General features: G+C 44.6%; 1 protein-coding gene across 5 annotated transcripts in view; it reads right to left on the bottom strand.

The window, feature by feature from the left end:
- The window catches only part of pkp4 (plakophilin 4), a 74,277-nt gene that overhangs the window by 19,211 nt on the left and 31,086 nt on the right, over positions 1-23,980 (bottom strand). Inside the window, exons 3-10 of one of the 5 annotated variants that reach the window (XM_030111330.1) lie at positions 22,055-22,167; positions 15,143-15,177; positions 13,056-13,145; positions 11,917-12,048; positions 11,301-11,494; positions 9,636-10,209; positions 7,419-7,445; positions 143-313 (exon numbers count right to left, since the gene is read on the bottom strand). In XM_030111330.1, coding sequence (XP_029967190.1) covers positions 143-313; positions 7,419-7,445; positions 9,636-10,209; positions 11,301-11,494; positions 11,917-12,048; positions 13,056-13,145; positions 15,143-15,177; positions 22,055-22,167 — 1,336 coding nt within the window. The remainder of the gene's footprint in view (positions 1-142; positions 314-7,418; positions 7,446-9,635; positions 10,210-11,300; positions 11,495-11,916; positions 12,049-13,055; positions 13,146-15,142; positions 15,178-22,054; positions 22,168-23,980) is intronic. The other 4 variants (XM_030111331.1, XM_030111332.1, XM_030111333.1 and 1 more) reach the window with 4 other exon arrangements.

Here is a 23,980-nt window from a genome sequence, read left to right as displayed (position 1 = left end):
ATCAATCATGAACGCAAAGAAAGATTACATTTATTTTAAATGTAAATTTTAGATTTCAAAATGTCAGTTTATGGGAGCACATTTACCACTGGTGCGACTCAAAACATTGGAGAATTAGTGATCTAAATAATACAGGACCGACCTGAGGCGCTCCTGTAGAGGGTTCCCGGCTGGGTGTGGCTCGGGCTGCGGTACAGCGGACCCTGGAACGTCCGGTCCTCGTAGATCGGGGCGATGTGACGGTCCGGGGAGATGTTTGACCTCAGGTCCTGGCCCAGCTGACTGTGCTGACTGGCATACGAGCTCCGTATCCCTGTAGGCGTGGGAAGATGGTCAGCAGATAAACAGTGTGTGACTGTCTGAGGTGTCAAAGGTTTTTGGGGCCTGAAAGAAATTGCTATTCAGCGTCCACGTATCCTGTCAAAGTGTTATTGTACAGGACACTGAATTACATTCAGATTATTCACCGCGATAAGAGTATCGGACAGGACTACCGAGGCAGAGAGCAAAACACGCAGAGATAAAAGCTTGGGTGTGGATTTATTTCAAACCACTTTCACATAAAACCTAAAGAGGTTTAAGTCTGGACCTGGAGACCCAGAGAGTCCCAAGCCAACATCCTCCGACTCAACAATTAATTCAGTCAGCTTTGAGTCACCTGGTACCCGTTTTGATTTCAGCGATCAATCACAATAAACTGCATGCCTCCTTTTATTGTCGTCAAAGTTAACGTCACTCTTGCATGATAATGCGGTTCACCGATTTGCACGGTCGGCACTACATCGACGCACGGCAGTCATGCAAAGTTGACTGAAACGTGAGCAGATGTGGTTTTTGCGGTGCTACTCTGACCGATAAGAAGCACAAATCCAGCATGTCGAAGTTGATCTTCGAAGTGGATGAAGATTAATTTTATATGGCAGAGAGTAAATAATGTATAATGAATCCCGATCGCATCTTTAATATTAAACTATAATACAATAAATAAATACTCATGGCGGGGAAAACAAAACTGCAAACACTGCGCACTGAGAAATTTAAGAAATTATTTAAAGATGATTCAAAGAAACCGGCCAGTGATTGCCAACGTATGATTAGCTTGTCTTTTAAAAAACAGTGTAAAAGTATAAATGTTGAGAAATGATCATGAAGAACTGAAACTGGCTCCAGAGGTCACTTTTGTTTGCATTTTGCAGTTAATCAGTCTCCTTTTGTCCAAGAACGCTCCACAGAAGCAGAAGTTAAATACACCTCTGAATAGGTGGAATGAGCGTCTGATGAGTGCTGACCACAGCAACCGCTACGAGGAGACGCTGGGAAAACGGGCTGCGACCAATCAGCGACCTGACGCCACTGAAACACAACCGTTACTCCCACATCTCTCATAATGCCTCTGTATGGAAATGAATTCAGCATGTTTATGACTGTTTCGCAAGTTATCACACACAAAGAAGACAGGAGAAGCTGAACAGCAATCAGCTCCAGTTTACTCAGAGTAATCAACACCGTAAAGGAACAAGATGATGGAATCACAACGCTATGATAATTATACACTGTTCACATTGAGGAGAAACGTCCAGTTACTAAATGAAATTCAACAGGTTGACAACATGCAAATTAAAGATATACATTAAGGTTCTTTGCTTAAATATTAACAAGTGCACCCTTTAATACCTTTAAAAGACGCGGCTACGAGGAGATCGAGTTTTAAATTGGTCGCACAATCTCTAATAACCCAAGTTGCTATTAAGGGAAAAAAGATGAAACAATTGATTAAAAGGGACCCCATTACATTGGGTGGCAGACGAATAATAGGCTGCGCAGGTTCTCTCAAAAATAACCACGGGCTAACGCTCGAAAAATGGAGCGCAATCACGGCGTGACTCAGCCAATCATTTCCTGATTTTATTAAGCTCAGGGCTCAACAGGCTGTTGAGACACAGCAAACCTTGTAGCACACTACAACAACGCTCACATTTCTACTGTTAAATAAGAAAAGTGGGTCAGGGTCTGAGCTCTGATTCTGGAGAAGCATTCCAGAGACACGGGGACAGTAAATAAAGAGGTGGATATGGCTTTGCTTTTCTCCAGTCTGCATTCTTGTCTACCTAACCCAAACAACTGGAGCGGTCTTCACGCCCATTGTGTTTGTGTTAGAGCTCACATCAGTGAAGCTCGCTAAGCTGTGAACCCCGGCGGACCGCTGTACAGTTGGTAACTTACTGCTCATTGCACATTTCACGAGCCCCTAAATGTCGCTTGGGTTTTCTGCGACTGTACGGGCTGAGGCGCAGACTGGCGCTCAACACCGGCTCCGCCATGCAGAACCAGCTAAATGAGGGCGTCTTGTCAGTTTGAAACAGAGGAAATTAATAAATAAGCACATTTGTATCTTTTTTTTTTTTTTTTTGAGCAGAGACACTCTGGAGGCAAGTCTAGTAAAGATTTTCAAAGTCAATAATAGTGAGCCAGACTGAGCGAGCCCGACTCTAAGGCTGGCCTCAGAAGTGTGTTTAAACATAACCGGAACAAAAACACAAGCTATGGTATGCTGGTTTGTAAATAAATGAGGAGAGTTTCGGGGGAGAAAACAAGTTTTGGCTGTTCCTGTCTGCTTTCTGTTCGAGTACAACATCACAGCTACTATTAAGTCAACTCGTGGGGAACACCGTAATCTGAGGTCCAACCAGCAGTTTTCACTAACAGATACATATGTTTACAGGATAAAGCAGTGTGACACAGCACAAGCACAAAACCATAGAGTGCACACCAATAGTTACAAAATAACAACATGGTATTGAAGTTGATGTCACAGTTGAAATAAAATGTCTATAATTTCATCTGCACTCATCAAGTGACAGAAGCACATGAAGACAGAACTGTAATTTACAGTTCTGAATAGTAACACAAACAACACTATCATCAGCAACGTCAGGAAAACAAACTTTTTCATATTTTCCATCATATATTGAGCATAATGAGATTAAAAAAACAGTAGACTGCATAAAGAGCAGGATGAGATAAAAGAAGATTAATTCGGTAATCTTGATTAAACTATGTTAAAGTATATAAATGATAAATTAAGACTAACTGGCACCATTAAAGATGACTATATAATGAGCACTTTTGGCCAAACCAGGACTAAAATCTGCTTTTTTGTAGTACAGTATGAGGGGCTTGCAACTTGTTGCTTTCACAGTTCTGCACTCACAGACAGTCTCCGATGATCTGACACTGTCAGAAATCTCACAATCACCACCTTACTACACCGCAAAGTGTGACTGCAGCTACAAGCAACAGCGACTGGCATCAAAACAAAAGCTTGCAGATCCTCAAAGGAGGTAAAATACTGGACCACATCAACTTCCTACATCTACTTCTTTGTCTCTGCACTTAAATGCAACCAGAACAGATCGAAACGTAGTTCATTTATTTCAAGGATATTCTTTTTTCTTGCACAATGAAGTACAGCATAACGATCATTATTTCAAATTCAATGGCAGAACACTGTGCAGTCAAAACTGTTGTCATAAGATCATATAATATCATCAGATCGCGAGGGAGGCTGGGGAGGCTGAATCCGAGTGGACCATGTTCTCCGCATCCATTGATGAAGCAGCTGCTCAGAGCTGAAGTCACAAGATCCCCGGTGTCTGCCGTGGCAGCAATCCCTGAACCCGGTGGTGGACACCGGAAGTAAGGGCTGCCGTGAAGCTGAAAAAGGAGTCTTATCGAGCCCTGCTAGTTTGTGGAACTCTCGAAGCAGCTGACCAGCAGGCCAGGTGGACTACAGCCCGAGTGGTTGTGGAGGAAAAAACTTGTGTTTTGGAGGAGTTCGGAGAGGCCATGGAGGAGCACTATCTTTTGGCCTCGAGGAAATTCTGACAATCCGTCCGGCGCCTCAGGAGGGGAAAGCAGGTCTCGTCCAACACTGTTTATAGTGGAGGAGGGGAGCTGCTAATTTCAACTTGGGATATTATCGGATGGAGGAAGGAATACTTCGAGGACCTCCTCAATCCTGTCACGGCATCTTCCTTGGAGGAAGCAGAGGCTGAGGTCTCAAGGATGGACTCATTCATCACCCAAGCTGAAGTCACCGAGGTGGTGGGTAAGCTCCTCGGTGGCAAGGCACCAGGGGTGCCACGGTGCAGTATCGGTCCGTCACGGTGAAGAGGGAGCTGAGCCGAAAGGCAAAACTCGATTTACCGGTCAGTCTATGTTCCTACTCTCACCTATGGTCATGAGCTTTGGGTCATGACCAAATGGACAGATCCTGGTTACAAGTGGCTGAAATGAGCTTCCTCTGTACGGTGGCTAGGCTCCCTTAGAGACAGGGTGACAAGCTCAGCAAATGGGGAGGAGCTTGGAGTAGCTGAGGTCTGAGCTCTGGCATCTGTTGAGGATGCCTCCTGGATGCGTCCTTAGGGAGGTGTTCCGGACATGTCCTGCTGAGAGGAGGCCCTGGGGAAGACCTAGGACACGCCGGGGAGACTATGTCTCCCAGCTGGCCTGGGAACGCCTCGGTATCCTCCCGGAAGAGCTGGAGGAAGTGTCTGGGGACGGGGAAGTATGGGCATCCCTGCTTAGACATTACCCAGTCCCAGATAAGTGATTGAAAATGGACGGATGGATGTATTGTAGTCTGTAGGAGAATTTAGACTTTTGAAATTGAATTCAATCACTCAAATTGCTTTTTATCACATTTGACTTTTGTCCAAAACTTACAAGTAAAAAGAGAAACAAACATACATTACGTAGACACAGGACTATCTATGACAACTTAATTGGTTTTGCTGATGATGCCTCCTGCTCCCACCCACATCACAACACTCCACATTATTAAACACTGAGTGAATATCAGTCTGACGCGTTTGCCACCCGGCTGTTTGGCCATTGTTTAACGATTAGTCTTTTTAATTAACAATTAAATAAATTATTTTCAATGCAATTTAAATAATACAGAGAGCCACTTAAAGCAAACAGCTTAGAAAGTTTCAAGCACTACAGGGACTATGTCTCTTAGTTTTTACTGCTCCCTTGTGACTTGCTGCTAAATAAACCACTGCAGCTGCAATATAGGCTGCGGCTTTGCCATGTCAGACTTATCGATGGGTTCTATTAAATTCCCAAGCGGCTTATGAGAAACAAAATGTTTACACTTAACAGACTGCGTATAAACAGCCTTTCTCGAAGAGGAGGCATGTTGTTGTTCATGGTAGGGAGTAAAACAGCATAAAAAAGAATAATTCTGCTGCTGTGTGCAGTTGTGGTGCACTCAATAGCCCAGGAAGCCTTTCACTCTCTGTGGCAGCTCACACAATGGCCACTAACAGCAGCTTGGCAGGAAATCAGTTCAGCTTCTGGTGTTCAAAGGTTTCGGGTAAGGGGGGGGGGGATACAGAGCGAAGAGGTAGTGGGGAGGCATAAGGACAGGCTGGAGCATCAGGACAAAAAGTGCAGAGAACAGAAAAAAAAAATGGGGGGGTGGGAAAAGAAAGGATGGAAATGAAAAAGGGGGTTAATGAGGCCATCTAGGACCACCAGAGACTTCTCATCCCATGTAAAGCTTTGGCCACATGAACGGGGCGGGGAGTTTTTTGGCACGGCTGTGACCGAGTGAGAGCGACAGAATCTCACAGGCACAGGAGCCTTCGTGCATATCTCTCCTTCTCAGCGCTCCTGAAAGTAGCAACATTCAAACAACCTTAGAGGAGCCTAATCTGTCTGCCTTCTTTATTCTGCTCCCCTGATAGAGGGGCTGCAGTCACTTCTAAGAGCATCTGCAAATTGTCAGGGAGAAATAACATACTGCTGTCTATTGAGGATGAATGGCCCACATTCCTGCAGCGTTATAGTCATTTAATTCTCCCCCTCAGTTCCTCTCACCGTGGCTTTAACAGATTACACTTGGCAGAGAGGCTAGATGAAGGGCGAGGCGGCTTGGCGTGCGCCTGCTCTGGAGAAACAAACACTTAAATGGATGCAGCTGAATGCATTGCTCGACTGAAATTATTAAAAAAAAAAAAAAAAAAACCTCTCCATAACCAATCTGAGCTCATCAAAATGAAGCTGGGAAAATTGCCAGAAAATCTTTGTAGACAAAAGTGAGAATGGAGGGTAAAAATAGAGCACAACATGCTAAAAGTATCACGGCGGTCTGGCTGTCAGAGGGAGAACACACACATCCCATTTCCTGAGTCATCCCTCTCTGTCCCGTCCTGCTCTGAAAATGGACATGCAGTGTAATGAGCATATTATTAGGGACAATTTGTCTTCATTTTTCAGGAGGGGACGGGTGGCTGAGACATCCTGCCAAGCGGCGGTGCAGGTAAGCGGGGAGAGCAGACCGTGCAGGTGGGTGGCCAGAAATAAAGCAGAGCAGAGAAAGGCCACGAAAGAGGAAAAATAGAACAGTGGGAAAGGGATAGAGGTGTGTTGAGAGAGTGGAAACCACAAAATGTGTGTAAGAAGGATGTGAGTAGAGGATTCTCGAAAGCTCCCGACAAAAAAAAAACAAAAAACAAAATTCACCAACATCTTAAAAATATCAAGTTTGAGCTGCTGGATGGTATTTGCTGAACGCTGGAAATTGAGCCCGATCATGTGATCATCCCATTTCCCACTACTGAGGCTCATCAGACACTTGTGACAAATTACTGTGATAAAGGCAAAGTGCAGATGATGTGCCGGCGAGGAAATGGGAGACAGTGAGGAGGAGGAGGAGGAGGAGGAGGAGGCGGCGGCGAGGGCAGCTGGAGAGAGACGGAAACAGAGCGGGGAGGTGAAAGCGAGATGAGGAAACGCGGGAGGAGAAACACGGAGGCGACGGTTTATCAGAGGGAGCGAGCCGGAGAGGTCTGGGTCGGCTCGGAAGACGGGAGCTGAAAAACCCCTTTGGGTCGGGTGGACACATCATCAATCACAGCAGCAGCGTGTGTGTGTGTGCGAGTATGTGTGTGTGTGGGGTACAACACCAAACCAAAACAGAAAAAAAATAAAAAAAAATAATAGCAATTAATAAACAGAATTGACCTCTAATTCAGTTTCAGTTCTGAATGATCGGAGCTGCTGACTATTTTGTATCGATCATATTTGACTCAAAACTCGCCACATGTGTGCGTTTTGTCCCATAAATCTGCACAGCTCAATGCTTAACATCCTGTGCACTGCAATTGCTTGTATTTCTACATCTGTCTTAGCCATCAAACTCATTGTAAGACATCATATCTTGATTTCTAGCTTTTAATACGCCCATGTGGGACAAACAGTAGCTCCAAAACAGAAAAATCTGAATCACTTCCACCGTGAAAAACACGTGAGTGGAGACGATCTTTACACGGACGACAAGGAACGGGCACACATGCACATGCAAGGAGGACACACAGACAACGGGCAACGTGACGACCACAAAACTTCACCTTGAACGTCACCGTCAACGAGGGCATCTGAGGATAAGCCCGGGCAGCATGAAGTCGAGAAGAAATAAAGTCAATTAACCATAAAACAGTCGAGGGGATTTACTGGAGAAGAGCTCATCTTTTATGCTTTTGGAGGGGAAATCAAAAAAAAAAGTTGAAGGGGTTTAACATCGACCGGTTTTTAAACGGCTCATTGAATTCTCCAACTGAAAGGCCTCATATTATTTTGAAGTCCAAACAAAAACCGGGATTTTTTTATTTATTTTAAATATTTACCATGCTTTTTTTTTTTTTTTTTTTTTTTAGCATGGTGTATTATTTCTCTATATTCTTACAGGAGATGCTGTGTGTGTGTGAGAGAGAGAGAGAGAGAGAGAGAGAGAGAGAGAGAGAGAGAGAGAGAGAGAGAGAGAGAGAGAGAGAGAGAGAGAGAGAGAGAGTTTGGCTCTAAAACATTAGCCTGAGCTTGTTTTTGCCTCATTCATCTGAAAAGGATTACTAAAAAAAAACTAATTTGAGCAGGCATATTCTCTGATAATTATCTTTCTGTCTTCATGATCTGTGGAATAAATTACTTACTTACTTACACACACACACACACACACACACACACACACGTACGCACGTAGCCACCTCATTCTTCCCTCAGTGATTGCAGTGACAATATTGCCTTGATAATACACTCATGAAAACAATGGATTAAGAAACAACTCCATTACGTGTTGTGGAAATGTTTTCTCTAATGCCCTTCGTTTTTCTCCCGACATAAGGACACTTCTTCGCGTACGAGAATAAAGAGCTGTTTCGGTGCTTAAAGTGACAGTGTACACTATAAACTGCTCTATTTAACATGCCACGCACAATAATGTTGAATATTGCGATCAGGATTAGACTTGTGCTAAAATAAAAAACAAGACTAAAGTCGTTGTGATTTGTGACTGATATAAAAACCACATTTTGCTCAAAAGCCCTTTAAGTTTGTGGCGCTCTTCCACCACGCGTACCATGAAGTTAAATTAAGTACGTTAAAGTTGTGAGCATGAACATCACCTAGAACTGCTGCAAATCACATGGCGTGTTATGACACAGTTGTGAATCACCAAATCGGTGTCCAGGGTGAATTAGGGGTCAGTCAGGAGTTGTTCTTCGCTTGGTTTTGTCTCGCTTGTCTCCGGCACAACAAGACACTTACTCAGTTCTACACAATAATATATACCGGTAATCAAATATGTTATTGAACGTAATGAGCCTAAACTACGTAATGAAACTAAAGATCTTCTTCCATCAGTTGGACCAAACGGTCCGGCTACCTGTCTGGTCATTTAAACCCCGTCCCTGTAGGACTCAGTGTGACGTGTGCAAGCCGATGAAACACACCAGGGAACTTCTGCGCTTTTTTTGCTCGACTTTGTTAAAAAATGACTCCACCCATAACCTTGAGCAGCCTATTTTAAATGCTAAGTGGACTCCACTTCACTTATGAAATGCGTTTTACCGCTTCAGCAGTTTGGACTTGTTTTCACATGATTTGTCACATTCACCCATTCACGCGCTCGCACACCACTGGGATCAACTCCGTGTTCACTGTCTTGTACTCAAGGACACTTTGATATATACAGAGGACGACGCAGCGGATCGAACCCACGATGTCATGACTGGACACCAAGCTGATCCACAGATGCCTTTTACTGCAGAATCTCACAATAATTCAACTAAACTTTTACACAGCGGAGTAAAATGTATCAACTTTATTGTAATAATATAACATAAAAATGTCATTTATTCTCCGATCTTTCAGCCAGCGTTAGCAGTCGTGCTGGAGCCTTGTCTTGGCTGCACTCCAGACCTTTCAGAGACCCTCAGTCACTGTTTCCTCTCAGATTTGACATGTTAGAAAAGAGCCAGCGACGAGAGAACAAACTGAACTCCAGAGACGCTCCTGCAGCGTGCCAACAGCCGACAATACTATTAAGATTGACAAAGTCTTCACTGATGTTGATAACTAATGAAAACTTTATTTTTTTGAGTTCATAACTGAGCTCTTTTAAAAGACAACGTTGACGCATATTCTCTGTCGATCACGCGCCACTCAGAGTGACTCATACAGAGAAAACAGTGAGCCTTTGTGAATAACTTCTGGTTATTCAAAAGATTCTTTTATATATGAGCAGATGTACTATTTTTAGTAGCTGTGTGAGTGTGTGTGAGTGTGTGTACCTGCAAGGCTGTCAGGTCGCGTCATCCTCTCATAAATGTCGTAGCTCTGGGGTCCGTAGGGGTCGGCGTTGTGGAGCACGGAGCGGGGCAGGGTGGAGCTGTAGTGCTGGGGCACGGCGGTCATGCTCGCTCTGACCGGAGACGACGAGTGAGTCGGCTGCTTCGTCAGCGGAGGGCTGACGCCGTCCGCCATCGTCAGAGGGGAGCCCATGCGGCCCGACGACGACCCCGCCGAGGCCTGGTAGGGCGAGGTCGTGCGGCTGGCGCTGCCGGAACGCGAGTTCGTGGAGCCCATGCGGCGCAGGGCGGCGGGGGAGTTCTTCTGGGTGGAGTACTGCGAGCCGGCGCCGCCGGTGCCGGCGCGCTGGGCGGAGGGCAGGGTCGTGGAGTAGAGGCTGGAGAGGGGCTTGGGCTCCGTCACCACCGGGGAGCCGTAGGCACTGCCAGCTGAGGTACGCAGGGAGCCGCGGGAGGGGGACATGCTGCTGGCGTAGGCTGGCGAGTGAGAGCGAGAAGGCACTGAGCTGACCCTCCGCATAGCCCGGCCCGGCACGGCGCTGGTGACGGCATGAACCTGCAAATACGGGGGGAAAAAAACTGCACTGTTGACCCGCCTCTATATAAAATAGTTGTAAATAATATAAACATGTTCGGCTCGCTGGGATAAACCGGCCTGTGCAGTGATAATGAAACGCCAAGCAACACGGCGTTACATAAAGCGATTCATTACAGGGCACGACTTTACCCGGGGCCATAGTTATTCCCTCTCTTTTGCGCCGCCCTCGGTCGTGTGACAGCAGCGTTTGGTTTCTCAGCAGTCTGAAGCATGACTGTGCTTTTAAACCGACAGTGTTTGAGTCTGAAGAAGTCGTGAGTTTCTGTTGACTCTCAGGTCAGTTGGAGCCAAAACAGCCTTGTTTACATGCACACGAAAATCATGTTCTCTGCTATATGTCATATGTGTTCTATGAGAACAAATTCAATAATAGATTGAAACATATCAATCCGAGTTTTTCAATTATCACATTTATGAAGCACGAATGCAGCAACCAGTAAAGGAATGATGATCAACGCTGGCCGACTGCGCAATAATTTTGCCCATTTCAAATCAAATAAAGATAATAATGACATAATTTGCAAATAAAGTAATAAAATACTGAAAAAATAAAGACAGTTCTCAATTGGACGTATTTTCATTGAATAAAGATATCTACCACGTTATCACAATTTTTGATAAGAAAACGCCCCCAAGTCAAAAAAAAAATCTAATTCTCAGAAATGCTCTATTATCTATGTACGGTAGTTATTGGATGCAGCGACTACATTTTGTAGGTTTTAAAGCTATTTAAATAACCTGTCAATGATTTATTGGAAAAATGTGACACCAATATTGGGTCAAATGCTTAGTTGGCAAATTATTACATAGTTATTACATTATAAATAGAAATATAACATTTCAAATAGCCAAAATTATTACATTATTAAAAATATTGGGTGTTACACACATAAAAGCATCAGGGTAACTTATGTTGATGGATTTTCATGGTCATATAAAAGAGCAGACTCATTGAAATCTTCACAGAGCAACAAGAAACAGCCAAAGTTCACAAGACTCTGAACGTGTCAGGGACGAGAGGTCTGACGGGATGCTTCCTGACATGTCACCTGGGCTGAAGCCTGGCCCTCGGCCCTGGCGCTCCTCACGAGGGTGCCGGTGCCGGCGCCAGGGAACGAGTGCTGCATCCTCAGCTCGGACTTGCCCAGGTTCTGGCTGCTGAGGTAGCCGCTGCTGGCATCCTGGTAGCCGCTGTCCGAGTAGGAGTTCATCTGAGTGGAGCTGCACGAATTCCCCGCGGACCCTGAGAGAGCGACGAGAAGAAGAAAAAAGAAAGAAAGACAGAGAGTGAAATGCAGAGAGGGAAAAGCCAGAGACACATTATGAGAGGTTTCATAACAGCCGTGACCTTTGCCTGGATAGCATTAGTAATGACAGATGACAGAAGGAAGGATAGCAATTCGCCCCGCCCGATGACTTAGAGCGCCGCCGCCATCAAGTCATTCATAACCTGTGATAGCTGCGCCACTCGCAGGTTTAGGGACTCTGTGTAAAACCCCACGAAACTGTCAGGAAAAACAAGCTGTTTGTGTTATCAAATGAAAAGCCGGGAGACAGCGTGCAATCGGCAGAGCTGAGACAAGGAAAAAAAAAAAAAAAAAAAAAAAAAAGACAACAAAAACAAAAAACAGAGCAGTCAAAGATATAGAGAAGGCAAGAACAGACCCTCACTTTCATGAAGGGAGGACTGCTCCGGGGAGTACAGAGACACCTGCTCCGACTCGGCCCTGATGCGGTAGCTGGGCGACTGGGAGCTGTCAGTCACCCGAGACTTGGCGTCCCCCGAGGCGGAGGCATCTGAGAAAACACAGCGGAGCAGGAAGTCACACGGGAAGAGAGAGAGAGAGAGAGAGAGAGAGAGAGAGAGAGAGAGAGAGAGAGAGAGAGAGAGAGAGAGAGAGAGAGAGAGAGAGAGAGAGACGGCTTTGAGTGTGAAACAATCAGAGTCTGTGCTTTGGGACTGAAAGATTATAATAGTCATTAAAGCCATCAACAGTTTGTTTTTGTTTTTTTTTGGGAGGGGGGGTTAGTGAGAGGGAAACAAAGTCAACAATCATTTCTGCAACATTAGTTCCACAATTGTGTACAGTTGGAGTCATTAAATTTTACTGTGAGACTAATCTGGGAAGTCAAAACTGGACGGCCCATCATTTTGTATACCGCGTATACAGCCACGGTCCAAATAGCTCCACATTCCCCTGCACCCCCCCCCCTCGTCCCATGCAGGAAAACAAGTAGTGTGGCAAACAAACACAAATTAGCCGACTAATGTCCCCGTGCACAACACTTCCTCATAGTCATAATCTGGTTAAGCGTGACCGCAGTCAATGGCTTCTTTTGCCATGGCGGCAACAAAGGGAAACAGTCCGATCCCGTCCAATGAGAGTTGATTCCCATGAAGAAGAAGAAGCCCCCCGCCCAACTGTCAAAGCTGACCTGTTGAATAAATGTGTTGACACACGGGCCTGGTGTGTTTGACAGTCTGGCATCTCACACTCCCACCTCTGGACATCTAAGGGCGCCTGCCTGTTTACAGATGGGATTGACTGGAGGCGGATTCATGCAGGCTTGTGCTCTGCATTTACTATCAGCTACGTGATTTCTAGCAGTGTTGATGGGTTTTTTTTTTTTCTATACTTGAACGTGCATTAAAAGATGATCATAAAACAGAATGTAATAAATGACATGCCAAAAAGTCAAAAGGGAAGAGCACAAAAGAGAGGGACAGCCACCCAAGTGAGAGACAGAGCCCTTCTCCACAAACTGAAGGAGATCCACGTATCGCTGAGGATTCTGGGACTCACATTTAAGGTTACCATGTGCAACAACTCCATTGTGTCTGTTTTCACATGTGACATGTCCGCTGTGGAAAGAGTACTTTTCTCTCCGGGACGCTGGGGAAAAAGAAAGTCGTCACTTTTCACATCTCCTTTCTTTCTTCTCCTTTCTCCTTTCTTTCTCATCCCAACATGTAATTCTGTCAGGTATTTATAAGAAACTCTGCAACCCTCAGCTGAATAAAGAGGTACAGAAGATGGATGGATGGCTTCTGCACGCCATTTACTATCATTGAGTATTCTGGTACGTTTTCAGGGAGTTTTACAGATGCACAGCAAACGCAGTAATACCACTGCTGACCTGTGGGGCGGCGGTGTACAACGTAAGAATGAAAAAGATAACACAACTTGGACGACAACAGAAATCGCAAATCTCTTCCAGGAAAGATTTAGTGAATATGTGCATGTAAACAAGCACATCTACAGCAGTACCAGGTCTGGGCATCGGGAAGCTTTAACAAAAATACCCCAGAGGACCATTGATCTCACATACGCTAATTCAATTATCAGATGAGTTTACTTAGTACAATAAAAATGCTGGAAAAGGTAGTAATTACTAGCAAAACAGCTCAATGAGATCTCAGATTTTGAATCTCTGTTCTATTGAACAATGTTTTTCTCTTTATCAAACAGCCTCATTATGTGCCACAAATAATGAAATTACCTACCAAGGACTGTCAAACTAGTTGGCATTGTTTACCTATTCCTTAAATCATTTTTTCTGATGGCTTGTCTGCCTTGAAAAATTGTAATTTTTTTTCACCTTCCAAAGCACGCAGGTTATGATTTCGCCCTGAGTTTTATTAAACATGTCATGGAGGTCTATTTTGAACGTACTGCTGACGTTCTTGAACTGTCAGCATTACAATGAGCGGGCTGGCGTGGAAAAATAATAAGAAGCGAAACAGAAAGAAACAAAGGGGGAAGCTTTCATTCAAGGGTGTTTGTTTTCTATTCTCGGCGGACGCGAGGTGTGACTGCTTTGACATTTCCTGAGGCTAAAACGCTCATTTCTACACTAACACTTCTATCCCGATCTCTCTGCGCCACTCATTTAGACTTTAATTCATTCATCGCAGTGTCTGACTATCATTTATCATCTACAGTAGAATAAGAAATCAATACAAAGCAAAACAGTGATTGTGATTAGTCCCCAACTATTCATAAAGGAAATGAGGGAGCAGGCTTCAAATGAAACAAACGGTGTGGTATTAATAGAGAACATGTGCGACTACAACCCCCCATAGGCAAATATGATGAGATCGAAAATAAAAGATTAATGACCACTGCAGAAATCCTGTATGTAATTAATAAGCCATGAAAGACATTAGTGAGTTTAATTCGTTATCTGTTTTTCTCCTAAAGATCTGTGAACAAACAGACCGGTGGGCTCTGAGAGGAATCCTTCCGCTACCTGTCGCTGAAGGAGTTTTGACTGAGTGGGCAGAAAATATCTTAAGTAACTATTAAAACAAGAACAGGCCCGAGGCTGTAAATCGCTTGGATGAAAGGACTCGTATTAGCAGTGATTGTTGTGGAAATGTAAAACATAACCGCACAGCACTTCAAACACCCGCGGAAACACACACACACTCGAGTGTGCAGGCACATTTATGCACCCAACCTCCCCCAACCCCCCCCCCCCCCCCCCCTTTTTTTTTTTTAAATGGAGAGTGAGATTTGAAAAGCACTTAACTGAAGAGAGACAAGTTATTGATGTTACATATATTCCTTTCTATCGCTGTGATGGAGAATACTTCACTCCACATCAGAGGTTACAGTGAAGACGTGTTTAACAGATGGTCGTGGTCACTGACCGTTGACTCTGCAACTTAACAGCTTCAGAAAAAAACCTGCAGAAAGCTGACCTGGTCTAACAGTAAGCCGCAGGGACCTCATGGACCATTATGTTCCAGAAAACCAGGCGGGACATGGTGGGTTTTAACATAATTTAACATTTTTAACAATGCATGAGTATTAAGGAAACAAAATGAAATCAGAATGCATACACAATGCATGAAGAAAAATAAAAAATTAATAGTTTTTTTTTTTACCTGCAGATCTCCAAGGCAGCGACTTCTCAGAGGAGCTGTGTGGAGGGAAACAAGAGATGGGAAAGTGAATACATGCACAACAAACCAATGAGGAAATATCTCATTAGATACACTGAAGATACAAAATAAGATCACAGATGATAATTAAGATGAGGACTCCATGGACCGACATTTTTCCGTACTTTTGGTAAAAGCATTTTGAGGTAGAGAGGGTGTATTTCACACTTGATTGATATATTCAGCGGCCAATTGTGCTGAAAGTGCATTACACGCCCCCCCATCAGCTGGAATTGATATTCGACGCCAGCGCTGCCGCTGGCGCAGCGGAGACACCCTGCAAGGCTGCATGCATTCCTACTGGCTGCAGCGTTAGAAAAACGCTTTCCAACTGCAGGATGAGTCTTCAAACATTTGCGACCATTTCTGATCTGAGATCGCTTCAATAATATATATGTTTTGGCAAAGTACACAGATCAAGACTTAACTAAACTCTGACACCACAGAAATACAGATTTTTTTAAAATTTATTACATAAAGTAATGTTTGCTGCTTTAAAGAAAGGCCGTGATGCTGTACATCCACCGACCCGGCGCCCCGACATCCTGACATGATCCTGATGCGTCGCCGGCGTTCAGCGCAGCGCAGAGAGAATCTCACAGACGTGGAGGTTTCCCCAAAAGAGAAGCACGATCCGACCTGAGTGTGTGTGTCTATTATTCAGTGTCAACACGCAGAACAACGAGCAGCGAAAGCGGCGCGCACTGACAGCATGTGGTGAGTAATGATGAATGATCCCGAACCGGAGGATCATATTTCAGAGCGAGCGCTGAGGGAGAGCCGAGCGAGATGAAACACCCAACGCACAAATTCTGGAAAAAAAAAAAAAAAAAAAAAAGACTTAAAAGTTCCTTTCAGGAAGTGCATATTAAAAGCCCGCCTGCGCTCTAATTTCATTTGGGAAACGACTGGGATTTAGTATAAAACATGCTGGGTGATTTCATCTGATGCTCAGAACGATCCACTAATGTTTTCTTGTACAAAGCATGATATTGACTTGAGGATATCGATTGTGTTTTATCACTTACACTTCAACCTTTAAATCTTTTGCTCGGGGTTGAACCACATTGTGCTTTCCCAGCTCTCACGCTGCGCAATCTCATGTCAAGTGGTCATTTTGGATTTGAAAAAAAGTCTCATAGCTGACAGCTGTTGGGGTCCATAAAGTGTTGACATGTGGATCATTTTAACTAAACATACCTGGCAGGTTACATCCTGTTAGTGTCATTAAATTTGTAACAAATTTTGTTTTAAAAAAATGACACACATGGACCTAATAGTGAAGACAAATCTCATTTTATGTGTGACAGGAAACAGATGACTGAATATTTTCTGTTATTGTGCATTAATTCTCATCTCTTCCTATCATGAATCTAAATACTGACCAATTATTGAGGGGGAAAAAAAAGTACGGACAGAAAAACACAAATGACAGCTTGCAATTTTTAAAATGAAAATAAAGTCATTACAACTGCACATATGCTAATTTAGACTTAAGAAAAATTAAAGCGTTGAACTAAAAGGTAATTAGTTAAATTATAGTAATCCTGCTTTTTTTTTTTGCTTAAAAGGTTTTGATTTCGAGCTCAGCAGAAAAGAGAGCGCGCATCGGCCAAACAAGCCGTCATATATAGACATTTTAACAACCACCTAATGATTTCAAGTGCCCATGAAAATACTCTCTGAACAAAGGGAGAGCAATTTCTCTGAGCTCTCTGCCGACGCTGGTCATTAGACCGAGGCCCCTCACAAGACCCCGGGAGAAGGTGGAACCACCCGTCTCTTTGTAATATTTGCTATTTGCCGGTCATTACTACCAAAATAACACTCGGTGCTGCTTCGGCCGCTATTCCTCCCATCTAAGGTGACACTAAATGAGCTTAAAGAAGCACGGCTCTCAGAATTTTAATGAGCGTGCAGGCAATTAAAAAGAGGAAGTTGGGTAAGTTGTGCTCCACTGAACCGCGGCAGATAAAGTAGAAGAATGGCGACCATAATGACGATGCGGCGTGCATGCCGCATGGCGGCCAGTGAAGCCACTGGAAAAGACAGTAAAGCTGCCGATACTGGTGCAATGTTTTCTTTTTACTTTTTTTTTTTTACAATCGGTTCCGATGGTGCCGATGATCGCCACCCGGGAGTGGCCGTCTCCAGAGGTGTCGGGAAACGCGGCGAGCATCGCCCCGGCTGGCCTCCCGCTGGGGCCATTCAGCTAATCGGCGCGACCTCCGTGTTTCAAGCTAATCTCCATTCACGCGCAAATGTGCAGTGACAGGCATCTCGTGCGGACGTCTCAGAAACAAGGTGTGAAAACAGCGTCGCATTGTTTCGTCTTCGGGTCCTAGCAGGTGGTCCTGATCCCCCCCCCCACCCACCCACCCCCAACCCCACCCGGCCCCGAGGGGGAAACCTGTCAGAGTTTACACGCGTGTGACAAATGTGCGATCTTTAGCAGGAACCTCGACAGTGTGTGGTCCATTAAGGACCGCGCCCCATAAGCCGCAAACGGCAGATCCTGTGCCAAAAAGCGTATTAATATTTGAAACATCAGGTACTGATTCGAAAAATAATCGAGTAAATCTGAATAACAAAGGTAGATTTTGGCTGAGGGGACTTTGTTATTCACCCATTATTCGGCTCTTTGAGAGTTTTTCAAGGGTGACAAAAACACGGCACGAGGCACACAAATTTAAAACATTCTATTAGCATTTGCTTAGAAGAAGAAAACCAATGCAACAGGAAGGAAGAAAGAAAAAAAAAAAGATCTGAACGCAGCGCTGATAACCAGCAAATTTAATTTTACAGAGCGCGGTTTTGATCGGAGTGGGATCTTCGCCAGGCATTGTCAAGAAGACATCACAAAGCTGAACTAACACATTCGACACTCCGGCGGCTTGCTCAGCATGATTGAGTCAGACTGCATCTGCATTTGAGCCAGAAACACTTTTAAACTGTGCTGTCAGTGCAGAAAGAGACGCGTTCGCGCCAGAAACCTTAGAAAGCCTCTGTAAATACCGGCGCACTTCAAAAACAGCAATAATGTGAAGCTCCTGCACATCTGGATGGGCCATAACAAAGTTAACCGCCCGCTGCAATATCAGCTTTCAAAACAGTGAAGTCATTTTCACTTTGATCGAGAGTCACGGCCTTTTTAATCGGGCGGTCCCAGGAACTCAATCCCCCGCAAGATGATGGAAATGTGGTCGGCGCTGGTCACTTTATAAATAGGGGAGATCTTCAGCGCTGGATGAAGAGCAAAGCAAAATAATCCAAGAGAGCTGATGCCATGAGTAGAGAAAACACACAAAAAGCAGCTTTTCCATCCCTCAAACGCAGAAAGTTAAAGCTGCGGCTCCTCGACTGCTGCAGCTCACCGACACTTGAAAGAAAACTTCATTAAAATGAACCTCAGAAATGTACTTGTCTTCCCGATCATCCTTTATACATCACATGTTGGTGATTTATATATTCTGCAGTGTTTTATAAACCTTAGAAGACAAACAAATATGTTAAAAATTAATTCAAAAATAGTGTTGTTGCATAGACGAAGCCTCCCAGTTAAAATATATATAAACTGTATCTGTGAAAATCTGTGTGGCTGAAATAGATTCACTAAAATTGAGGCCTAAAAAGATTAAATGAAAGCAAACAGCCGGGGACTCCATATCCTCGGCGAGCTGTTGTCCCGCACCTTTTTTTTCGGCACTTAAACCTGCACCGAGGGGAAAAAGGGGGAAATGGACACTCAGTCCTGAGTGGTGCCGGCTGCTGGGGGTAAGTGGATGCTTTTTACAGGTATGGGGGCCGGAGAGCAACGGCGGACCGGGCTTATTATCACCAAGGCAGAGGGAGGATCAGAAAGAGCCGACACGGCCCCCGCTGAAACAAAATGTCAAGTATGAGGATACGTCCCGGGTCCGTCACGGCCCATTTGACAGCTCAGACCCGCCAGCGCCGTGAATATCGGCTGACCGTTTGGAGCGATATGCAAATGGCTCTGGCATTCCTTTCAGTTGGAGCGCTTTAAAAAGCGGAGTTTATTTGAGAGTTTGAGGCAAAATAAAGAGAATTTGAGGGAAACCATGAAGCCTGGTGTGGAGTTCAACTGGTGAGTTAATTCATTCTGTTAAAAAAAAAAAAAAAAACAGCCTGTCAATTAGATGGCCCTCTTTTAAGCCATTATAGTCTATGAAATTCTGTCTGAAAACCTGAGAAGAATAGGCCGTTCCAGACAGAGTTTGGAAGCATTTAATTAAAAGACTGATTGGAGATGGGAAACGTTTTATGGCTTGCAGACAATGACGAGCTAAAATCCTGACCCATTCAAATGGACCCGCAAATAGAATGGCAAAGACTCCAACAACGATCAGCTCCAGAGTTATCAAAGACCGTCTGAAGGCACCTGTGAGGACTGACGATCAGAAGGCACCTGAGTGAAGCTAATCTATCAACACGAAGCTCCTGCAAAGTCCCACTCCAAAGGAAAGATAAAGAGCACATCGACCGGCCTGGAGAGAAATAGAGAAACATTTTGTGGACTGATGAAGGTAAGATTGTTCTTTTTGGGCCCAAGAGCTGCAGGAATGCTGTCAGACGACCCCCAAACGCTGAATCCACTATGAAGACAGTGAAGCACGGTGGTGGAAGCATCATGATTCAGGAATGTTTGCTTTACTTTGGTGTTGGGTCGATTTACAGCAGGGGTCATGGTCATGTTGTTCAATGCTGAAGAGGAAATGCCCTTGAAACTGGTGTTTGTAACAACCCTAAACACACCTGTGAGCGAGCAGTGTCTTCATTCCACACCGACAAAATTAAAGTTATCAGGTAAATTTAAAAAAATTTAAACACGTTCTGGTTCATATTTTGCAGTGGCCTCAATACATGACTAAAAAAAAATATATATATATATATATTTTAAGTTTTTTTTATACACTTTGCTGTTATCTCTGAAACTACATCTTCATCTTCACAATGTTCGATACAGGAAACGCCATATTGGCACATTGACATCGGTTACTCTGCTTTTTACATGGTTAGAGTAAAACACACAAAGACTGCACTTAATGTAGGCAGTGCAGGAAAATACCCCTTGAGCTCTAAGACAGACTTTATGTTCACGGTCATATAGCTTTGAAATAATGTGAGCTCTCATATAGACGGCTGTATGGATTAAAATGAGAGCTTATCTCCTTTGTCACATGTTCAAGATGAAAAACCAAACTAAATCCTTCTGCGACGCACAAAAAGCACAAAAGCACAAAAGCCAAGTCTTCAGTGAACATCCTCCAGTTTCCTGGGCGCTCCATACGAGGATTGGAGATAATTAAGCATATCTATAGTGGTGAAAAAATATCATTAAAGCAGAAACTAAACTTAAAAACAGCCAAATGAGGCTGATCGGTACTTTAAACAGAGAGCATAAAGAATTTATGTCCACGGTATTCAGTGCATTGCAGTGTTTAGTCTCAAACACCCCTCAAGTGAGGCAATGTTGACCAAATGTACACAGCTTACAGGGACGTAAAGGAGTGAAGTGACAGGGACAGTGTTGACATGGTGGAAAGACGAGCTCTCTGTGGTCACAGACCCGCCGTACGAGAAGCCGTCGTTCACCAGAAGAGTGCGTTAGCGTTGACCACATGACCCCAAATCACATTAAAAACCAGCACAAAGACAATATAAGTCATTTAAAGTTGGTACATCATATCTTCCCTGCAGCAATCTTATGCGATCCTGAGACAAAACACACACGTCTGTAATGGTTACACATCCGGATGGAGCTGGGTTAATAATTGCTCATATACCCACACAACACACACACACACACACACACACACACACACACACACACACACACACACACACCAAACTATGCTCTGAAAGTTAAAGGCCTAATTTAAAGCAAATATATGCAAGAAACAAAAAAAAAAAAAAACCTTCACACTAATGTTGTCTGCAAAAGTTCACTAATAAAAAGACTCCTAAATGTCACAGTCCTCTACTGTAATTTCCCATGCCACTTTGAAATACTACATTTTTAATGAGCTCTAAGATAGTCCACATTCTGCCTGCTTTAAAAACGGCGACAAGGAACAGGGGCCACGTTTGGAGATGTGCCCAATTACATAAAAAAAAAACATCTTCAAAACATTCCCACTTTGACTTTTTAAGCAGTTTGGTAAAAGGCTGCACACTCATATCAGCGTGCCTCAGATCTTTATAAGCTATATTTTTTAATCCCACTGCTGCAATTACAGTTACAACAGGTGACAGATAGAATTAAATAAACCAACTCTGAAATTAATATTGTACAAATCCCAGTATTGATTTTTTTTCACAGCTGCTACTGGTCACCGCCGCCTTCACTTCTGGATATAAAGCTGTGTTTCCGCGCAGTTCTGTCATTGACAAATGACACGAGGACGACCATGAGCTGCTTTCTAATAAGAGGCAATAAGCCGGCTGTTGAGCCTCGTCCGCGGCGGGCCCGTGAAGCCAGTCGGGATAGCGCGTGCGATGCTGAGCTTTACGAATGAGCCCGACGCGGCAGACGGGACGGAACGCGCGGCCGCTGAGGTGTGACGATCGGGCAGCCTCGCGTCTCGGCCGATGAAGCGGGAGTGAGTTCCTGAGGAATCGGCGAATTCTGCATAGAGTGTGAGCAATGTTTACAATTACAGTCCAATCACATCCCAGCACAGCAGGCGGCTCCGTCGTGATGCCGCGATGCCATAAGGTTACGCTATGGAATACGGCCACCGCTGTGAAAGACGGAAAAGCCATGTGTTGGACTGCAGATTTGTGTGTGTGTGAGTGAGTGTGTGTGTGTGTGTGTGTGTGTCTTCTCATTACCTGCTGCTGCCAGCGCCTGGTGACTCGGCCCCGAGTCTGCATCTTTCCAGCTGATTGGCCACAATCTGCCGCTCCACTTCCAGCTCCCTGGTTAGCCGCTCAAACTGAAGCTCCTGCACGTAAACACAAGGAAAACAGAGGAGCTGTGGACCTGCCGACTGGGAATACGTCTCCATCAGAGCTGTACATGCTTCTATTGACAAACATGATGAATGTGGAGTCGATGGGAGGGAGGCAGGCCGAGCGCCGACAGCCTGCTCCGACTGAGGCGTGCCTCGTGACGGTTAATGATGCCATGATAGAGAGTCTGGATGTGCGGCGATTGAGTTAATTTCCACAAAAAAAAAAAAACAGCTTCACTGTGTAAATCCCTGCAGGAAACTTAGTTTTATACACAAAAAAAACAAGTTTCCTATGCGGCCTCTCCATTTTCCAGCCCACTCTGAGAGACGAGCGGCACTTGAGCGGCTGATGCTTAACCTTGGTGCCACTGCTCCTATAGGAGTTCAGTATAAATCAGCGTTTGAATAATTATCCAGCCTGAACAAGGCCATTACTTGCACAACTCTCCAGCTCTAGGCGCTGCATCATGACACACATAAGACACACAAACACACACACAAGGTCTTATGTACACAGGGAGATAATAGCCCGATGCACACGCCTGCATTTGCATACCTTGGAAATACCTTTTCATGCTGCCACGCCACGACTGTGGCGGTATCAAGGGTGTCTGAACGCTCTTTTGCTATTACTAGCTGTCCCATGTAATGTTCATTATCATGCTCGATTACGTTTGTAGCCAGCTGCAGACACACACACACACACACACACACACCAGCACATACACAGACTTGCTATCAGCTTCTCCTGTGACCCGACCTGTCTGAGAAAATGTAGTCACCAACATCACCAACACCAGCTTACACTTCACACCTCCTCTCCTGCGTTCCCTGGGGGCAACACTGAAATCTCCCTCCACCATGTCGACAGCCCCCCCCCCCGCCCCCCCCCCCCCCCCCCGCCCCCCAACGGCTTTACACCCTCCACTGCTCCCCTTGCTGAAGATATGTGAAGCCTGACTGCAGCGGCGAGGGAGTGATGCGGGAGGGAGAGCTCCGACACTGTTCCCTTAATGGAATGGCAATTTTTAATGCAGCTGGAATACCTCGCTAACGCCACGAAAAACTTTATTTACGACGCACGTCACACAGCACACAGGCGATCTGAAGCTTTTCCTGCAGAAAAAGTATGAAAGAAGAGGATAAATCAGAGGAGAAGAAAAGACAATGAAAGAAAATGGGCTGCACTGATGGAGACAGCAGAAAGGCATGGGGCCCTGCAGAATTCAGCCACTGAGCCACAAGTAAAGGCCAGTCAGAGAGGGGTTCGATTTGCCAGGGGGATACAGGGAATATCCCCTCCATCCTGTCAACATCACCTTCAGGAGGGAAACTGCTTCCTTCCCATTAAAGCTGCTTCACCAGCAGAACGAATAAAACACATCTAATAATACGTTTCACGTTCCAAATAAAGCAGGACTGCCAACTCTCAGGCATTTAGAGGGGCTTTCACAAATAGGTCTAAATTGCTGTAGCCAAACAGTAATTTTTGAATGAGTGCTAAATTCATGTATTTTGACTTTGACTTTTAAGTATATTGTTGTAAATGTCTGTTGTGATCGACAGTGAACCATTACAGAAGTATTTATATCAGGTCGCTTAATCACACCTTAAACAGTAGTGACTTAACTCCGAGGGTTTGTTTTTTTCATCCATGATTAGTTTTACCCTCAACTTGTTCTGCTTTTTAATGCTGTTTTCCTTTCAATATTCCAAAGGAAGCAGGTATGCCGAGAAAAAGCCCCCCGCCTCCACCCACCCTCAGTATCTCTCACTGATTTTAAAGGTCTGCTTTTTAAAGTGC

This window comes from Salarias fasciatus, chromosome 16 (genome assembly GCF_902148845.1).
Source record: "Salarias fasciatus chromosome 16, fSalaFa1.1, whole genome shotgun sequence".
In the NCBI taxonomy this organism is placed as follows: Eukaryota; Metazoa; Chordata; class Actinopteri; order Blenniiformes; family Blenniidae; genus Salarias; species Salarias fasciatus.
The sequence above is the reverse complement of the archived record's forward strand: the minus strand, read 5'-3'. Positions and strand labels throughout refer to the sequence as shown.